This window comes from Suncus etruscus (assembly GCF_024139225.1).
Source record: "Suncus etruscus isolate mSunEtr1 chromosome X unlocalized genomic scaffold, mSunEtr1.pri.cur SUPER_X_unloc_1, whole genome shotgun sequence".
Classification (NCBI taxonomy): Eukaryota; Metazoa; Chordata; class Mammalia; order Eulipotyphla; family Soricidae; genus Suncus; species Suncus etruscus.
In genome coordinates this window covers 1,118,897-1,139,917 of record NW_026060304.1, presented here as the reverse complement: position 1 = coordinate 1,139,917, position 21,021 = coordinate 1,118,897, and the positions used below count along the sequence as shown (strand labels likewise).

The 21,021-nt window shown below is 40.7% G+C and overlaps 1 protein-coding gene across 1 annotated transcript in view; it reads left to right on the top strand.

Annotated features, from left to right (window-relative positions):
* The window catches only part of LOC126000521 (zinc finger protein 688-like), a 431,160-nt gene that overhangs the window by 317,906 nt on the left and 92,233 nt on the right, over positions 1 to 21,021 (top strand). The window contains exon 2 of the mRNA XM_049767776.1: positions 3,152 to 3,232. Coding sequence (XP_049623733.1) covers positions 3,152 to 3,232 — 81 coding nt within the window. The remainder of the gene's footprint in view (positions 1 to 3,151; positions 3,233 to 21,021) is intronic.

The following is a 21,021-nucleotide window of genomic DNA, read 5'->3' as shown; positions in this document are numbered from 1 at the left end:
GGGAGAGAATATATCTTGCAGTTCATTGCAACCTAAATTAATTTGGATGAGTCATGTTCAGTAAATGCATTACAGGGAAGGTCTCACATGTATGATTTCATCAAGTGTGATAGAAATTCAAAAGGGAATATACGAAATTATAGGATGAAATGCATCAAAGTTGGAATAGTGATTGGTATTATGAAGTAGCAGAGGATAAGGAGTAGGATTAGGAGTTTGATTAGTGGAATCGCATAGAGAAACTGGTAGAACTCCTTGGGCATATTTACATTAGGGTGAGTTTATACTATGTGGTCAATACTATTGTACTCATTGGATGTAAATAATCATTTTAAATAAATAAGGAGTAATCTCAAGTCAAATATCACATCTCAAGGTCCCAATGCTCACAGCTCTCCAAACTGGCAGCATTTCTGATCAAACAGGATTGTGAGGATGATATTGCTTAAGAATGCAGGCTGGATCCTCCCTGATGGGCAGGACAGTGCAGCAGGAGGCACACAGGACCCAAAATTTCAGGCGACCACCATGAGCAGGTAAAGAGGGAGGGTTTTCCTCAAGTCCAGGATGTCCAGTTACTAGACATAGAAACAATGGAAATAGCATCCAGGGATGGACATGGCTCATGATCTCCAAGCTTTTATAAATGTGGGTATTTGCTCTCATTCTATGGGGGCATTACTCTGGCCTTCACATATGTATTTATGTGTGCTACCAACATTTTGATCTATTGCTAAATTTAAACTATGAAATAAGTTGGAAAAATATTACAATTGTTTCTAGGATTCCTGGATATATCAAAATTAGGGAGAGGATACAATATTAACTAACGGGAATGAATAAAATATTAGACAAACTAATTTCAACTAATTCCTTATCAGGATCTCCTTCATTAGTCATCACCCCTGTGCTGAGAGTGAGAAGGGAGACTACCAAAGAATAGAATAGTCTCTTCTGTTTATCTTTATTATGGAAAGTAACTATCCTTAGCAAAAATCATCAGCATTGTCTGAGTATATTATCGAAGTTAAATCTACACACATTTCAGATTTTGTACGTTAGGAAGAAAATAATTTCACTGAGTTGAAATTCATATGTTAGTTGTAAATGAGGATGATAATTCCAAGATGTAGAAGGCACTAGTCACCTCCTAGTTGCTGGATGTAGAAGTCATTGGTGAGGTAGAATCTCATGTTAGAAAAGCAATCACAAGAAAGCAACAATGAACCTCATTGAGAATAACTGTTTTAACTATATTTTTGACTGCACATTTAGTTTATTTAGGTGGAAATGGATTATTCATTATACGGGAAGTAATTCTGGACCATGTCAGCCAATGAGGTAGGATGGGAGAGGGATTAAAACAGGGTGTCTGCTTATGGGTTTAAGGAATAAGGGGTTAGGGGATGAGGGAAAGCTGGATGTGAAAACGGATTGTGTTTCAAGTGATTAGCTACAGTAAGCAAGACCATGTTTGGAGTGTCTCTTGAGCACTGATCTATGTGCATATTTGTAACTTCATATTCTTGAGCTGAAACATGCCAGTAGACAGCAGAGAGTGGAGAAGACACTTTATGACTCTGGTCATGGCCACTTTTTTTTTTTGTTTTTGGGCCCCACCCTGCAGTGCTCAGGGGTTTCTCCTGGCTATCTGCTCATAAATAGCTCCTAGCAGGCACGTGGGACCATCTGGGATGCCAGGATTCGAACTAACCACCTTAGGTCCTGGGTCGGCTGCTTGCAAGGCGAACACTGCTGAGCTATCTCTCCGGCCCCAGTCATGGCCACCTTTATAGTATCACATGTTTAGGAATTTGTCAGTTTCAAGGATGTGCGAAATTCTAAGTATAACTACTTGTACAAGCTCAGACACAAAGCTCGAATGTGCCCAGAAGTTCTGGCCCCAGCATGGATCAATAAACAGACTCTGGATGGAGCCCTCTCGTGCTCCTACTGAATGCCCTGTTTACAGTATCTAAGCTGCATTTTCCATAAACATTTCCTTTTTTTTTTTTTTGGTTTTTGGGCCACACCCGGCGTTGCTCAGGGGTTACTCCTGGCTGTCTTCTCAGAAATAGCTCTTGGCAGGCTCGGGGGACCATATGGGACACCGGGAATCGAACCAACCACCTTTGGTCCTGGATCGGCTGTTTGCAAGGCAAACACCGCTGTGCTATCTCTCCGGGCCCTCTATAAACATTTTCATCTATCCCATATATTCTAGGAAATCAATCTTTGTGATGAATCTACTTATTTCAAAAAGGCCCAGGTGGTTGGAATACTGGAGTTTTAGGGTATTTAAGTAAATGATCTATTGAACTGATTGTATGAAATGTGTCTAGAATTAAACATACTTTTTCCCCCAAACCCATGTGGTTTTCTGATTATGATAAAAAACATTGCAAAGTAATTTAGTCATTTGTTCAACTGGGTTTTAAGGTGTTGTATATTTTAGGAGAAAGAAATGCTAGGTTCACTGTGCCTGGAAACATATGGAAGCATTTAAATTGATATATCCTCATGCAAATGACTATTGTCCAAATGGTCTGTGGAAAAATGGATTCATGGGAGGGACCTTTTTGAAAAGTCCCTGTCTACTCAGAGACCTGATGAAATTGGGTAGGGGAGAGTAGGTGTTCAATATAAGAAACCTCTAGTTTTCTCTTTTTAAAAGACACATTCAGATTTGGGGTATACTTGCTATTTTATGCCTAGCTATTCACTCATTCATTGCTCACTTCCTGAGGGACCCAGGTAAGTTCCAAAGGTGCCAAGGTCAAATTCAGATGAGCCAAGTTCTGATTTCATTTCTTTTTTGGGGGATGGTGTCACACCTGGCAGTGCTCAGGGGTTACTCCTGGCTCTACACTCAGAAATCCCTCCTGGAAGGCACAAGGGACCATATGAGATGCTGGGGTTTGAACCACCACCCATGTGCATGCAAGGCAAACACCCTACTTTCATGCAATCAATCCAACCCCTGATTTCATTTCAACCAACATCATCTGTGCAATAGCTAACATGTATATTGAGAGCAGAGATTCTTTCTTTATGTGTTCCATGGTTTGATGACTTTTCGTAGCGACCCAGCATCATGATAGCTTTCAGTCCTCTCCCCATATTCTAACACAAAAATCATTGTCCTGGGCAGGGCGTCGTGGGGTGAAACCTGTGGTGATCTCCTGGTTGGAAGATGGAAACCTGGAGAGGCTGCCGAGAGACCTGTTTGCAGGTGAGTGTGGGATAATGCTCCTGGGCTCAAGTCATGGATGGGTGTGGAAAGTTGTGGACCTGTGTGAGATGGGGGCCCTGCAGTTGGGCCTTTGGGTTCTCAGATCATGGTGCAGGAACTCTCCTGCTCCCATTCACTGCCCTTGATGCTGAGTCCCGAGGATCTGGAGCTTCGCAGTCTTGCCCTCTTATTCTTTCCGGTTCCTTGTCTGTGGGTATTAGAACAGATCCTGACTTTCTGTGTCTTCACTCCCTGTCTCTGCTCTCTGAGTGGCTGCACAGCCCCATTTTGAGGTGCCCCTCTCAAACTGCTTTGCTTGTGCCCCTTTCAACCTCTTTATCTTTTCCCTTTACTTCTGGCCTCTATTCTTGGTTCATTATGTGGTTTTGCAATTCCTCAATTAGTGTTTTTTTTTCTCTAGTTCACTCAGTGATGGTGGATGGTACGTGGGGTCTCTCCTGGCCCTGTGCTTCAGGAATCACTTATGGTGGGCTCAAGGGATGCCTTGAATTGAACTCGAGTCAGCCAGTTACAAGACAAATACTCTCCCTTGCTTGCTTTCTCTCTGGACACTCAGAAATACATTTTGTCTGTAGTTTTAGAAACTACTCATAAGTGAGCTAGCACAAGCTTATGTGGATTTTGCCAAGCTCATCACAATCCTCCCAACCTCTTGCATTCTGTTAGCTGATATATTCCCTGAAAATAATGTGCATTTCACCAGGCTACCTTGCCGCATTCAACCAGATTTCACTCAACTTATTTCTTGTATTTTCATTTGTTTATTTAAGCATCCCCATTAAAGGAATGACCTTAGTAGGGCTTCTCTAATAGAATGTTCACCTCCTTCCCCAGTGCAACGGTCCTATGACCATAGCCCCTATATCACTCCCTACCTCCCTGTGTTTCTAGGACAGGCAGTCTGCTTTTTTCAGTGTTCTTTGTGGCAAGGTTAATATCAAAGGTTGGTCATCCTGGCCCTTCTGTCTATTATCCCTGGATATTATTACTAAATTTTCTTTTATGTTTATTATATCCCATTATATGTTTGATAATTTTATGTTTGTCCATCTCTTCTGATTCATAATGTGAGCACAATTATCATGTCCATCCATGAATAAGCCAATTTCATGAGTCTTTTCTTATTGGCTATATTCTTTTTTTATTTTTTATTTATTTTTTGCAGTCACATCTGGCAGTATCAGGGGATACTCCTAGCTCTATGCTCCAAAATCACTCCTGGCAGGCTCCGGGTACCTAATGGGATGCCAGGATTCGATACCATCCTTCTACATGGAAGGAAATACCCTACCTCTATACTATATCTCTGGCCCCAATTTTTTTAATATTTTAAATGAAACTCCACTACAGACATGTTTATAATCACAGTGCTTAAACAAAGACACATTTATATGAACAGAAATTAAAAATAAAAATTCAGAATTTTCCCTTTTTTGTCTATTTTCTTCTTGCTCTTACTCTTTACTCTTCTTCCTCACCTTTTGCTTCTTCCTCTTCTTTTTTTTTTGTTTTTGTTTTTGGTCCACACCCAGCGGTGCTCAGGGGTTACTCCTGGCTGTCTGCTCAGAAATAGCTCCTGGCAGGCACGGGGGACCATATGGAACACCGGGATTTGAACCAACCACCTTTGGTCCTGGATCGGCTGCTTGCAAAGCAAACGCTGCTGTGCTATCTCTCTGGGCCCTTCTTCCTCTTCTTTTTCTTTCTCCTTCTCATCATTTTCTTCTTCATTTCCCCCTTTTTCCTCTTTCCTTGCCTTTTTCTTCTCTTCTTATCCTTCATTTTTCTCATCTTTTTCCTCCTCCTCCTTTTTTCTTCCACCTTTTTTCTTCCTCTTCTTTCTTTTTCCGTTTTTATTATTCTTCGTCTTCTCACACTTTCTCCATCTCTTCTTAATATTCTCTCCCTGAGTCTCTGGAACCACAATGATTCCTTGTTGTTTCTGCTGAGTTTAACAAGGACTTCTATTTTCATCTATTCACTTTTTTTGAGTAGTTTTTTCATTATTTGGTCTTTTGTTTTAAGGTTCTTTTTCAATCTCTTCTGCTGTATGGAGGTGCTCTGCATCTCATCCTCTGACTCATTGACCCTCTCCTTAGTTGCTTTTACTCCTTTTTTTTTTTTTTTGGTTTTTGGGTCACACCCGGCGGTGCTCAGGGATTACTCCTGGCTGTCTGCTCAGAAATAGCTCCTGGCAGGCACGGGGAACCATATGAGACACCGGGATTCAAACCAACCACCTTTGGTCCTGGATCGGCTGCTTGCAAGGCAAACCCGCTGTGCTATCTCTCCGGGCCCGCTTTTACTCCTTTGAAGAGGCTTTTCATTGAGGTGTTCATTTCATCTACTGAGTTTTTCAGACCTCTTATTTCAGCTGTGTAATTTATGTCATTATGGTCTGTTCGAATTGATCTATGTTGGCTTTGAGTTCTTTGAGCATCCACATTAATACTCTAAACTCCTAATCCGAGAGGCTTTTCAGGTCATCTTTATTTTCTATGCGTGGTGTTGTCATGCATTGTTTTCCCATTGCAACACTTGTATAGTGGTTTCTACTATGTGCTGTGTTGGGTTTGTGGGTTTGAACTTGCACTCTCCTCTGGCTCCACCTTATTGGTTAGGGCCCTTACTAGGTTTGGGCCCTGGAGTTTATGTTCAATGGCGTCTTCTTGGCTGTCTTAGGCAGAAAAGCACACAGAGAGCAAGGCAGCTGTCTTTTATAATGGCTCAACTGTGCCCAATCACACGGCAGGGATCAGCACCCACATTATTGTGTGGGGCTCTTACCATATTTGGGCACTTGAGATCATGATCAATGGCTTCTTGGCTGTCTCGGGCAGAAAGGCAGACATCGAGCAAGGCAGTAGTCTTTTATAATATCTCTCCATTTTGTGGGCATGGAGATAGTTTTAGTTTTGGTTTTGGGTTTTTTTTATTTTTATTTTTTTTTTGGTTTTTGGGTCACACCCGGCAGTGCTTGGCGGTTACTCCTGGCTCTATGCTCAGAAATCACTCCTGGCAGGCACAGGGGACTATATGGGATGCTGGGAATCGAACCACCATCCTTCTGCATGAAAGGCTATCTCTGGAGATTGTTTTTGATGACATCTTGTTGGCTGTCTTGAGCACTTGAGCAGAAAAGTATTCTCATCTGTGAAGTGTTGTGTATGTAAATATTTTGGGGGATTACTATGTTGCTCACCCTAATCTGATTAGGTGATTTGCCCTACCCTAGGGTGTGACCTGGCATTCTGCCCCCACCCTAGGGTAGGACCTGATTCTGCTTCCACCATTGGTTGGTATCTGATCCCACCATTGGGTGGGACCTGACTCTGGACTATAAGAGCAAGGGTCTGTGGAAGGCGAGAGGCTTTGGCTGGCTGGAACTGAATCTGAGTCTTTGGACTTCAGTTTTGTCCATCCGAATAAAGCAAATATTTCCACGAGCCGGATTGTCTGCGAGCTGTTTACCCGCCGTTTCACCTCAGAACCGTGGGCTAGACAGGGTGGCAGACGCGTGCTCCGAGCTGGAAGAAAAGGGCCTCATTCTCCATCCCTCCATCAGTCAACCTCTTCAGGGGCTGACCTGCTACATAATGGCGCCCGAACAGGGACCTGAACCCTGGACCCTCAGAACTGTAAGTGAAATATTTCATTGGAAATTTCCTATGCTGACCATCAAATGGTTTCTGTGGTTAGTCATGTGGATTTTACCACCCTTAGTCTTACGCATTGGTGCTCTAGTATACAAGTGGATCATTCCATTTTGTTTAAAACTAATTGGTTTTGATCTAAGGACAATCACTGCAGTTGGATGGTTGTGGTCTATATTTCAAATGAAAAGTGTAGTGTCTCTAGCCATCATAGTTTGTGGAATTTCTGTGTTGACTAACGTTATTATTATGAGCATAGTTATTTGCTGTTATTTTTATTTAGGAAATAGAAAGTGTAGAAATGGTGAGGCTAAAACCAGTATAGATAATAAGGAAATTTATCTGACGAAAACTCAGACCAAGGTGCAGGCTGACGAATCCAGCCCCACCATCAACAATATAGAAATTTTTGCTGAAAGAAAAACAACTCAGAATGTTAAGCCTGATTCTAGTGAATTGCTTGACAGTAGTGACTCAGATAATGATCTACCTCCAGTGCTAACTCCACGAGGGATGCCTCCTTCTAGTCACAAAATTGAATCGCAGAGCAGAGCAGATTCAAACGATGAACCACATGCTCGGTCTCAGAGCTCTATTCAGAGTAATTTTGCTAATCAGGCCTTATCCCCTATAGACGGGGTAAATGTTTCTAACTATGTACCCTATCAGATGGAAGAATTAGATCGGTTTAAAAGATCATGTAAAGAAAATGGGCCAAAATCGCCATACAGTGTTGAGTTATTAAGACTTTGGAGTCATAACTCATCTTGGACTTTGTATGATTTTAAAAGAATCGCTGAAATATGCCTGTCGTCTAAACAGTGAACTGAATGGGAAATGTACTATTCAGAAGGCGTAAAAGCTAAATTATATAGTCTGGATGGTATGAAAAAGCAAGTGGCAGGTGTTACTCTATCGTATGAATTATTGATGGCAGAAAATCAATTTGCAAATACTCAGACACAAGCAGCTTTACCTAAGGAAATCTTAAATTTAATCAGGGAGATTGCATTGTCAGCATGGGAAAAAATTGATTCTAACAGCATTGGTAGAGGAAACATTTTAAAAATTACCCAAGGCCCTTATGAGTCATTTGCAGAGTTTGTAGGTAAGATTAAAGATGCTCTGAAGTTACAGGTGGAAGATGAGGAGATTAGAAACTTCCTAGTAAAATCTTTGGCCTATCATAATGCAAATTCAGCCTGTAGATTAGTATTGAATACATTAAATGAAAAGTCAGATCTGAATGATTACCTTTATGCCTGCCGGAATGTCTATGTGGAACCCCAACCCCCACCCCACTTAGACTCAGTACAAACCTTCCCAGTTACCAAGGGAACAATGCCTTACTCCCCTCGGGGACAGAACACTTTCCGGAAACCAGGTCTTTGCCCAAAATGCAAAAGGGGTCGCCACTGGGCGAAAGATTGCAGATCCAGAAACCTCATTAATAATAACCTAAGTAGAGGTTTCAACACAGTCCCCAGGAGGCAAATCGCCTGCTACCATTGTGGAAAACAGGGACATATCAAAAGAAATTGTTGTCTCCTTATAAATTCAGCTCCCCAAGAACACACATACAAGATGCAGGGAAACGCCCACAGGGCCGCACCCCAGGCCCTTCCAAATCAGGGGCAAAGTTCACAGACAATAATTCTTCCAAGCCCAGCCCAAGAAAATTCATCACGATAAGGGAATTAATCCACTCCACTTCAGGGAGTGCCGGATTAGACATATTATGCCCAGAGGACATTACAATTTACCCGGGAGCATGCCCTTACATGTTAGAAACTGGCATTGTAGGCCCACCACCCCCAGATAGTATGGGTTTGATTCTTGGCAGAAGTCCCCTGAACATAAAGGGTATATCAGTAATCACTGGTGTCATTGACTCAGATTCCATGGGAGAAATCATTGTATTTATTACTGTACCAGTTACATGGACCTTTAAAAAAGGAGAAGCGATTGCCCAGATAGTAATAGTGCCTTATGTCAAATTTGGGACTTCAGATAAGACTAGAATTGGAGGTTTTGGAAGCACAGATCTGGATGCTGCTCAAAACCCAATCGTGGCTCTGGTTACTAAATGTAATGATGAACACCCAATGATCAAACTTCACTTGGAAGGCAAACCCTTTGATGGAATGATAGATACGGGTGCTCAGGTTACCGTAATTTCTGATAAAGAATGGCCAGAAAATTGGCCTCTTCAGGAAATCCCATATTCCCTAGAAGGAATAGGAGGCCTGAGTTCCTGTCTGTTGAGTACGAAGACTATGCTATTTTACGGCCCAGAAAATCAAAAAGCAATAATCAGACCTCACGTGGGCCCATTTTCACCATCCCTGTGGGGCCGTGACCTACACAAACAGTGGAAAGCAGAATTCCACATCCCATTAGCTCCAGAAGAGCCCGAACCTTCTTTTGATTTAAAAACCAAAAATTTTCAGTGGGGGCCACTACCGTAAAAACACCAGCACCAATAAAAATAAAATGGAAATCTGATGAACCAATTTGGACAGGTCAGTGGCCCCTTAAAACTGATAAATTAAAGGTGCTGACAGAATTAGTGGAGGAACAGCTAAGTTTAGGACATATTGAACCATCTTTTTCTCAATGGAATTCACCTATATTCACTATAAAAAAGAAATCCAGTAAATGGAGACTTTTGATGGATCTTAGAGCTATAAATTTATCCATGATACCTATGGGCAAATTGCAGACTGGTTTACCATCACCTGTAGTTATTCCAAAGGAATGGCCACTAATTATAATTGATCTGAAAGACTGCTTCTACCATATTCCTATCCACCCAGATGATAAAAAACGTTTTGCATTCTCAGTTCCTTCTCTCAATAATACCCATCCCTGCAGACGTTTCCAATGGACTGTTCTCCCCCAAGGCATGCTGAATTCCCCAACCATGTGTCAGTTTTTTGTAGATAAGGTTTTGAGCCCTGCTCGTGAAAAATTTCCTCAAGCCATGATATTTCATTATACAGATGATATCTTGCTCACAATGAACAACGAAACAGATTTACAGGAATTATACTCTTATGTTACTGACTGTTTACAAACATCAGGACTGAAAATAGCTTTAGAAAAAATACAGATAATGCCACCGTATCAATATTTGGGTTTTATTTTGGACCGGACGTCTATACGTCCACAAAAATTTTCTATCAAAAAAGAAAACCTCAGAACGCTTAATGATTTTCAGAGACTTTTAGGTGACGTAAATTGGCTCCGCCCTGCACTAGGAATCCCAAATGCAGAGTTATCTAATCTGTTTAAAACGTTGGAGTGTGACCCTGCTTTAGATAGCCCGAGAAATTTAACAACAGCTGCCAAAAATGAATTGGACATCTTCTTGAGCAGATTACAAAAATCGTTTCTCTCAAGATTCATCCCAGGAGAAAAGGTATTACTGTTAATCTTCCCTACTATAGAAACACCCACAGGGGCCTTGATGCAACAGTCAGGACCTTTGGAATGGGTGTATTTACATAACAAACAACCTCGCTCAGTTGTCCCCTACTTACAACTGATTTCAGAGATTATTATCAAGGCAAGACTCAGATCTATATCTTTACTAGGTTTTGATCCAGATATAATAGTTTTGCCAGTACCAAAAAAGGAAATTGAGTCAATATTGCCAATTAATGAATCTCTACAAAGGGCCCTCTCAGATTTCACAGGAGAAATATCCTCCCATTATCCAGGAGGAAAAATTTGGGACTTTTTAAAGAAAACTCAGTTTGTTATTTCTTCAATTGTTCGGGATTCCCCTATCCCCAATGCCAAGGTTTTTTACATTGATGGATCCCAAAATGGAAAAGGAGGAATAACTGGAGACAACATTAATATGACCATAGATACCAAATATAAATCTGCACAGAAAGTTGAATTAGCAACGTTAATTTACCTATTAGAAAATGTATCTGAAGTCATGAATATAGTTTCTGATTCTTTGTATGTGGTAAATTTATGTCATGTGATAGCCACTGCATCCCTTAATGCTAATAACCCGATCATACAGGACTTACTTAAACAATTACAGCAGCTTCTTCAAAAATGAACAGAGCCCATCTTCGTCACACATATTAGAGCCCACTGAGGTCTTCCAGGACCTATGGCTCAAGGAAATAAAACTGCTGACTTGCTAGCAATGCCTATATTTAAATCACCTATAGAGGAACATTCAGCCCTACACACAAATGCTCGCCGTTTACATGTGAATTACCAAATTCCATGGAGGCAAGCTAGAGAAATCGTAGAAAACTGCAACGTATGTGCACCGTTAACAAAAAAGACTCACATAGCAGGAGCAAACCCAAGAGGCTTACAGTCTAACGAACTTTGGCAAATGGATATAACTCAAACAGATTTATTTCCAAGGAAACCTTATCTTCATGTTGTGGTGGACACTTATTCTCGGTTTATGTGGGCAATTCCCATGTCTTCTCAAAAATCTAAGGCTGCTTGTAGTTTTCTTTTACAATGTTTCTCTGTGATGGGTATTCCATATTCTATAAAAACTGATAATGGGCCAGCCTATGTTAGCAAAACTTTTGAATTTTTTTGTAAGGAATGGCAGATAAGACATCTCAGAGGAATTCCTTACAATTGTAGGGGACAGGCCATTGTAGAAAGGACTCACAGAACCTTAAAAACTCAATTGCAAAAAAATAGAAAAAGAGGTTTACCACCAATGGATTTGCTATCTTTGACTCTTATCACACTAAATTACTTTAACTTACCCCAAGGGGAAAGCTACACTGCAGCGGAAAGACATTTTAAAGAAGATATTCAGAGACAAGAAACAACCCATAAACCTATTTGGATCAAGGAGGATGAAAAATGGATAGCTGGCTATCTTCTCCTAAGAGGAAGGGGTTATGCCTATGTTTCTATAAATGATGACCCTCCCAAGAAATTTTGGGTTCCATTACGTCTTGTTAGAAATCGGGCTAGCACAAATGATTAGGTTCAGACTACAAACTCCCCTTCAGAGAAAAAACAGAATACTTCAGACACTAACAACAGTAATATTACTAAGGTCTCTGGGGCAGGGAACGATTTAGCTGTCACAAACCATACAATGAGTGAGACTGATGGTAGTGATAAACCCTTACACTCCGAGATGCAAAAGGAAAGACAGGAACCTGTCTTAACTGGACTCCAAAATATAGGAAACTCTTGCTACATGAACTCAATATTGCAATGCTTGTATAATATTTCAGACTTAACTCAGTATTTTTATAAAGATCATTATAAAAAGGATATTAACAAGAAAAATCCGATGGGGCATGAAGGTAAATTAGCCGAAGAATTTGGTCGGCTCATCAAAACCATGGGAAATGGATTTCATAGATATATTAGCCCTGAAAGCTTCAAAGTAACAATTGGTTTACTTAATGACCAGTTTGCTAGACACAATCAGCAGGATCCTCACGAACTACTGATGTTCCTAATAGAGGGATTAGATCAGGACTTGCTTACTGTAAATCTAATGACAGACAAAACTACACATCTCATGGGAAATGAAAATTATGAACAATTTAGTCCAGAACACCAAAAGGCTCATAAATCTATTATTTATGATCTCTTTCAAGGACAATTCAAATCTATACTCCAGTGTCACACTTGCCACCAAAAGTCTGAGGTTTATGAGACATTTGTTCATTTGTCTTTGGCTGTTACATCTACAGATAAATGTACATTACAGGAATGCCTCTCTGAATTTTTTAAAGAAGAAGAATTAAGAAATGACAACAAAGTTCTGTGCAACAGTTGCAAAAATAGAAGGGATTTTTCAAAGAAAACGTACTTATGGAAACTGCCACCAGTACTTATAATACACTTGAAACGTTTTGCTTTTGATGGCAAACAAATAAAAAAATTGCATACTTATGTAGATTTTCCTTTAGAAGACCTCAATTTAGAGGAATTCACTTCAGAGAATAAAAGCAAGATTAAGAAATACAACTTATCATCGGTGTCAAACCATTATGGTAAAGTTCACTATGGACACTGTACTTCATACTGTAAAATTGCTGCAAAACAACACTGCATCAATTTTGATGACAAGAAGATCAAAAAAGTCCCTAATACATTGGTGAAATCCACAGCAGCATACATCCTGTTTTATACTTCTTAGAGATCTACAATGAACACCAGATAATCATTTTACTTCCTTATCAGTTGCTATTAATGCTCTAGGATTCTTTCCACAGGCATGATCAATGAATATAGATTGAAAATCATGAATCCCCAATGTGTTTCCTTGTAGGATGGATTTATGTCTTAATTTCATTATTGCTCTAGATCTCAGTTAATCATGAAATTTTACAAATTAATTTAGTCAAGGTTCACCTGAAAGAGAAATTTCTCATCATATTAATGTTGTTTTTCTTTCTAGGTATACTCATTTAACGACTTTCACTCTTTTTATTTTAACATCATTGCTTTATTTCCCTCAATTTAGGTTTTAAGACGCTGACATAATGATAATTTTAGGTGGACTTTCTTCACAGTGTTTCTTGCCTATGATTGATTATCATAAAGTTACTGTTATACAATAACTTTGTATATATACTGATATACACGTATAGTAGAGTTGTCCATGTTTGTATTACGCATGAAATTCTCTTTCAGATCTGCTAGGCAAAAAAAATTTTTTTTTAGTGAATTTGAAATGATTTATCTAAACAATTGCCGGCTATTACATTTTAAGGAGCTTTTAGTTGATTCAGCTGAATTCTCTTTTCTTTTGCTCTATTTTGGATCCTTTCTAACAAATATTTTTTAGTATGAGTGAGTGTTATGGCCATATTTTTGTGAAGTCTGTGTATGTATGTCTTGTTTAGTGTCCGTCTGTTCTGCATATTTTGTATATAGTTTCCTTTTTCCTAACTTTATCTTCCCCAAATTAGTCTTCCTTATCCTTCCTTCTCTCTTCCTAGTCCTTAACATTTTAATTTTCAGGATTTCACATGTGCAACCCATCTTCTTCACCCACAACTACAAGCTTCCTGATCTCGGCGGGAAGAAGAAATCCATGACTGTTGGAGTTTTACACCATATATGCTGCAAACTTGTTGGAAATGAAGCCACCTGGGATTTGTGTCACAATGTAACACCAAAGAAAAGATCCATGGACAAGACCCACAGTCTCTGGATCCCAGTTAAACTGTGCTATCTGAATTTCTGGTTTTCCATCCACATACAAAATGCTATTGTTGACCGTTTCTACAATGGTTACCCCAAGATTGCACCGATCCAAAGGAAATACAGAAGCCCAACCAACTTATGATGTAATGATGTAACGCTTGGGGATGCCCCAACACATGGATGACTGTACTGGCCTTCCTTCTTCATTCAGCTTGATGTTATCTCCTGTACAAGGCTTCAACCCGCTTTTCCAGACCCATCAAGTGTCTTCTGCCGGTCTTTTTGGAGTTCCAGACCCCTCATATTTACAGATTGGTATTGAACTCTGTAGAAATTACATCTGTTGTTTTTCCTATAACTGTAATCCTTTGAAGTTATATTTGGTACTACACTTCTTTTGACTATCGTAGTTAATGTTTTTCTATTTTAGTTTTTAATATTAGGAATCGATGTTCTATTACATTAAGGTTTTGCTTTCTTGACTTTAGGTTTGTGAGTTAGATATTATTGTCTATAATTTCCCAAATGATATTTTTGTCTGTTCTCAGGGTTTTTTGCGTGGGCGCATCATAGGCAAAATACTAGGTTTATAGAAGGTTCCATCCATTTTGGATGGGCCCTCAAGTTGTTTATTTACACAGGGAGGGTCTCTGCCTTAAACATTTTGTTTTGGTTTGTGACTTAAGCTCCCATCTATAAATAGTCGACATCAATTTCAGACATCTTATGGACTTCAGACCGGATTAAGAACTTTGACTAAGTTCAGATACCTATTGATCATCATTGCAGTGGCTCCCCACTGTGCAGAGGGTGTATGTGCCACTTCTTCCGAAATAAAGGCCTAGTTCAATGCCCTCAAAGATGGGCTTTCTGGTCTACCTGAACTTGAATGAAAATGGAACTGGAGAGATAGCATGGAGGCGAGGCGTTGGCCTTTCATGCAGAAGGTCATTGGTTCAAATGCCGGTATCTGCCAGGAGCGATTTCTGAACGTGGAGTAAGGAGTAACTCCTGAGCACTGCCAGGTGTGACCCAAAAACGACCACCACCACCACCAACAACAACAACAAATAAAGAAAAGGTGCTTCTCCTTGCCTGCTACACAACTTTTCTGGTGTCTCTTCGAAAGATCTATGTACGTCTTAGATTTATCTTGTCAGGAGCTTGTAGTTGATTCCTTGATACATGTTTCTGGTTTTAGACACCCTGTGCTTAGGTTAGAAGTTTTTCTTTACATTTTCCTGTGATGCGCTTATGCAAACAGCCGCTCTTATATTAGTGACTAATTTTTTTTAATAATTGTAGACAATATTGTTTTTTTACTAAAAATAAAAGGGGGAATTGTTGTGTATGTAAATATTTTGGGGGATTACTATGTTGCTCACCCTAATCTGATTAGGTGATTGTGCCCTACCCTAGGGTGTGACCTGGCATTCTGCCCCCACCCTAGGGTAGGACCTGATTCTGTTTCCACCATTGGTTGGTATCTGATCCCACCATTGGGTGGGACCTGACTCTGGACTATAAGAGCAAGGGTCTGTGGAAGGCGAGAGGCTTTGGCTGGCTGGAACTGAATCTGAATCTTTGGACTTCAGTTTTGTCCATCCGAATAAAGCAAATATTTCCACGAGCCTGATTGTCTGCGAGCTGTTTACCCGCCGTTTCACCTCAGAACCGTGGGCTAGACAGGGTGGCAGACGCGTGCTCCGAGCTGGAAGAAAAGGGCCTCATTCTCCATCCCTCCATCAGTCAACCTCTTCAGGGGCTGACCTGCTACAGTCAAGTATTCTCATCTGTAGTTGTACCACAATTTCTTTAGCAAATCATCTATTTTCTAGCACCTGAGTCATTTCAGATTCTGGTTATTGTAAATAGTGCTGCAGTGAACATAGGAGTGTTGAGGGCATTTTTGTACTGTTACTGCATTCCTGTGTCTGTTCTTACAAGTGGTATTGCTTGATCATATTGACAACAAATTCTAAGTTTTTTTTAAAGAATATCCACTTTATTTTACAGAAAGCCTGCACTAGATGGCATTCCAACCAGCAGTGATAGGCAGACTTCTTTTCTCCTTTCATCTAGGGCAGCAATGGGTATTCTCAGAACATAGTTGAGCTGCAGAGCTTGTGATGGCAGCCAGTTATGCTGAATGATCATGTACTTGGAATCTAACCTGCATGCAGAATTGTCTCTTCCACCATTTTAATTCTGTACTGTTATTAGCTTACATTCAGCAGGCGTCACAGGGCCACACAGTGCTCAGGGATGAAACTAGAACCATGTCTCATGAATTGTGATTCTGATACTAAATATGACTTTGGTATTTTTGGAGAGAGAGATTAGGCTACATCCATTGATAATTAGGGAATACTCTTTAGTTTTGGCTCAGGATCACTACTGCCATTGTTTGTGGATTAGATAAAATTTTAGGAATTGAATTGAGATTGACCACAGGCCAGAATTTCACCAGAAAACTTGTACTATGCCTGTGGGCATTAAATATGACTTTGTTGTCTGCAGACTATACTTTAAGTATATTTGTATGTAATCTCTTGATTACAAACATACCTCTATTGGTCCCAATCGAAGCGAGGTTCTTCCTCTCAACATTGATACCTTCACCGTACATGAACTTACTGAAGATGAGTTGACATAGATTGAAGTGTCATTGCACCTAAGGAGAGTAAAATATCTTTAGAAACTAAAGCACAGTGTTATATGATTTCAGAATGCTTTTATGAAAACGTTATTTATAGTCTTATATCAGAAAGTTGAAGGACAGTACAGAGGGGAAGTGTTTATATTTTTACCTCCAAAAAAGTTCATTCCTGGAAGGCTAAATGATCTTCCCCAGCCTACCAAGTGTACTAGCTCAGTTAAAAACTTGGAGTAGCCCAAAAACTCATAGAAGATTTGGATATGGAAATTGTTCATTTTGCAAGATATATTAAAGATAAATAGTAAGTAAAACAAACTGTTTAAGAGACCACAGTTATAGTACAACTTTCTATACTATTGTCCAAGCATGCCGGGAGTTACCCTGAATCCCAGAGCAAGGAGTAAGTTGTGGAAACCTCTGTGTATAGATCCAAACTCCAAACAACATTAGAATAATTAAGAGCATGAAGTTTTATCTTGTTTTATCTACAAAATAATAAATCCTAGGATAGCAGAATTTAGCAGGAGCTAGAGCTATAGTTCAGACAATATTCTCAACTCTACTCTCACCAAAATCTTTCTCTTTCAGCGGCACCAAAGCCAGAAATCCACCCATGTTTCTTCTGCTCACTGGCTTTCTCCAAACACAACTTCCTCTATCTTCACTTGGAACGAAGTCATTCCTCTCGGATCCTCCCAGGAACATCTGCAAAAAAGCAAACTCAATCAGACAGTTCCTCTCCACATAATCTGAATGACCAACAGCAACAACATTCTAATCCATATTATGACAAACCAAGTAATGACATACTGAAAGTCAAAAGCACACAGAAATCTCCTTACATTTGGATAATAAGATGAGGCATAAAATACTGTCAGCAGCCTTATCTAGACCATATTATAGTCAAATAGGTAGCTCTAATGAACGTGAGTTTTCAAATGAGGAAAAAACTAACATGTGGCATAAAGGAAATCCAATGAACACAGATAGAGTAGATCAAGGATTAGAATTTCTATGGATTTTTAGAGACAAGACTTCCAGGACTGGGAAAGGTTTCTCTGATGTATCAAGGGTCACAAACACAGGGGAGATACCCCATGTTTGCAAGGAATGTGGATGATGTTTGAGTAGTAGTTCAAGTCCCATTAGACACCAGAGGACACACACAGGGGAGAAGTCACATGTTTGTGGGGAGTGTGGGCGATGTTTTAGTCAAAGGTCACGTCTCATCACACACCAGAGGACACACACAGGGGAGAAGCCACATGTTTGCGGGGAATGTGGTCGAGGCTTCAGTGATAGGACAGGTCTCATCAGACACCAGAGCACACACACTGGAGAGAAGTCACATGTTTGTGGGGAGTGTGGGAAAGGCTTCTGTAGGAGATCACATCTCATAACACACCGAAGGATACACACTGGAGAGAAGCCCTATGTTTGCAGAGACTGGGCGAGGCTTCAGTCAGAGGTCAAATCTCATCACACACCAAAAGATACACAGAGGGTAGAAATTCCATTTTTTGTAGAGAGTGTGGACGAGGCTTCAGTCATAGGTCAAGTCTCATCACACATCAGATGATTCACAGAGGAGAAGCCTCATGTTTCCATAGTGTGTGGTAAAGTATTCACATAGATCAAGTCTCCTCACATTCCAGAGTACTCATAGGGGAAAAGCCTCACTTTTGCAGGATGTGGTCAAGGATTTAGTCATAGTTCAGTTCTCATCAAGCACCAGAGGATACACCCAAGAGGAAGCCCCATTTTTGCAGAGAAATGTATGAGGCTCCAGTCAGACGTTAAATCTCATAACACACAAGAGACAAGCCTCATGTTTTCAGATAGTGTGGACAAGGCTTCAGTCATGTTACAACTTAGGACACACGGGAGAAGCTCCATGTTTGCGTGAAAGGAGGGCAAGGCTTCAGTTGGTGTCAAATCACATCAAGCACCAGTGTACACACTGTGCTTTCTATTTGAAGCAAATGTGTCTTAGTAATAGTAAATAACTTTAGCATTCACAAAAGCAAATTTAGAAAACAAACTCAACATTCCTTTGAAATAGCCAGGGAAAAGTTTAAACATTTAACTTGATATTTTTGCCCTGTGCACCTATAAACTATACTTCTGTTTCCTTTTATTATATTTTGGGGGTGGGGAGTCATTCTGGCAGGGCTCAAGGATTATTTCTGGTGCTGCGATCAGAAATCACCCCTGGCAGACATGGGAGACCATGTGGAATTCTGAGCTTTGAACCACTGTCCTGCATACAAGGCGAATGCCCTACCTCATGATATCTCTCTTGCCCCGTTTTTTGTTGTTGGTGGTGTTTTTTTCCTTGTTTTGTTGTTTTTCAGCCATACCCTGTGATGCTAATGGGGTACTCCTGGCTATGCGCCCAGAAATGATTCCTGGCTTGTGAGACTATATAGGACGCCAGGGATCGAAACGCAGTCCACCGTAGGCTAGCACAGGCAAGGCAGATGCCGTACAGCTTATGCTACCACTCTAGCCTTAAGCTATATATTTCTGATTTCTAATATTTTCTTCCCCTGAAATCCGTAGAAAATAGACTCTTGTTGTCACAATCTAAACAAAACGTTTTCCTTGAAGTATTTGAGATCACTTAGGATAAATTCTTTGTAAATTGATTCCTAGGCTCAGGTAGAGAAGATATGTAAGAAGTTATTAAAGGAAATATTAGATCAGGTAAAGACGACCTTGTGTATATTTTGTTTTGCTTTGGGAAAACTCCTGTGTGAGCGACCGAGCACTCACATGTTTAATGGAACTCTGAATGGATTTTCCACTGTCTGATTCAAGCCACAAAAAGTTTGCATAGCCCTGAGCCAAAAGAACCCTGCAAATAAATTTAGCTCACCACAGAGAATCTGGCTTAACTAGATTCCTTAAATCTTTCCATGGAACCTGTTTTTGTAACTGCTCTCATACACGTAATTATAGATAGGTTTTTGTAAGGTTTAAACTGTAAGATCTATTAAGGATTTGCTTCCCCTCCCCCCATCCTGCCAGGTTCCTCCTTATCCTTCCCGCCATCAAAATGTGTCTGCTCCCATTGGTTAAAATCGTTGTACCTGTACAAATCTGATTGGTTTAAATTTCAATCCTATGTTGTTGCCCCTCCCACTGAAGCAGGGCATAAAAACCCTGCTTGCTCCCTCAATAAACCTCTTGACAGGAACTCAGCTTGAGCGTTTTATTAACTTCTATGGCTTAATTTTCTAGGTGTTCACAAAAGAGCTTAACACTTGCGAATTATTTGTATTCGCCTTCTACCTTCTGTCCTGGTTGAGAGAAAGCTGCTGGCCGGAAATCTCTCCCATTAAAGGGCAGAAGCGGAGACGAGTACAAGTGGCGCCTCAACGTGAGTGTTTTGATCCCACGTGTTCATCCCGTCGGCTGGAGGCAGGCGAATCCAGGAGCTTACGCGGTAAGACGTCGGGGTATACCCCATCAGGGGTGGAAAAGCTCCCACCAGGAGTGACGCAGCGTAAAGTGAGCCTTTTCTAGTGTGCACACTTTTATTTTTGTTTCGACCTATCGTCCCACAATTGGCTTTTGGGACTCCTGTGCCTTTTTACTATGGGTAACTCGTTAAGCACAGAAGCCAAATTCATTGCTGATATTCAGTCTGAGTTAAAAGCCAGACGCATAGAAGTCTCCAAACAAAATCTCTATAAATTTTTTGCCCTCGTTCATGAGGTCTGCCCTTGGTTTGTCCTCACAGCGCCCCATATTGCCCAGTCCACTTGGAAAACTGTCGGCCAAGAATTAACCTCCTTTTGTGATCAAAAGGATGACCTCCCCCATAAAAACCTTATTCTGCAATATTGGCAACTTCTTCAGGGAATTATTGTCGATGCTCCTTTCTCCCCCGCCTGCTCTCTTGCTGTCCAAGAAGCCCAGAAAGCATTGGACTCTGCGTCCCGTTCACAATCCCGCGCCTCCACCCCTTCTCTTTCCCCTACCAGCTCTCATTCTGATCTTACCAAGCCTCCCCTGCCTTTTCCTTATACTGTTAACCCCTCTCTCTCTCCTACACCCACTGCGCCCCCTCTGGACACTGTCATTGACCCCCCCCCGCGTTCCATCCCCTGCACCCATCCAACAGTCCCCAGCAGCTTCACCCCCTTCGCCCCCCACCCTTACCCTTCACCCTTTGCCTTCTCCCTCCCATTCTGAACTCTCTCCCTCTGCTTTCCAAGCTACCGTCATCAAACTCTCTGAAGTCCTTGATAAAGTTCTCCAACACCTGTCCCCACCTG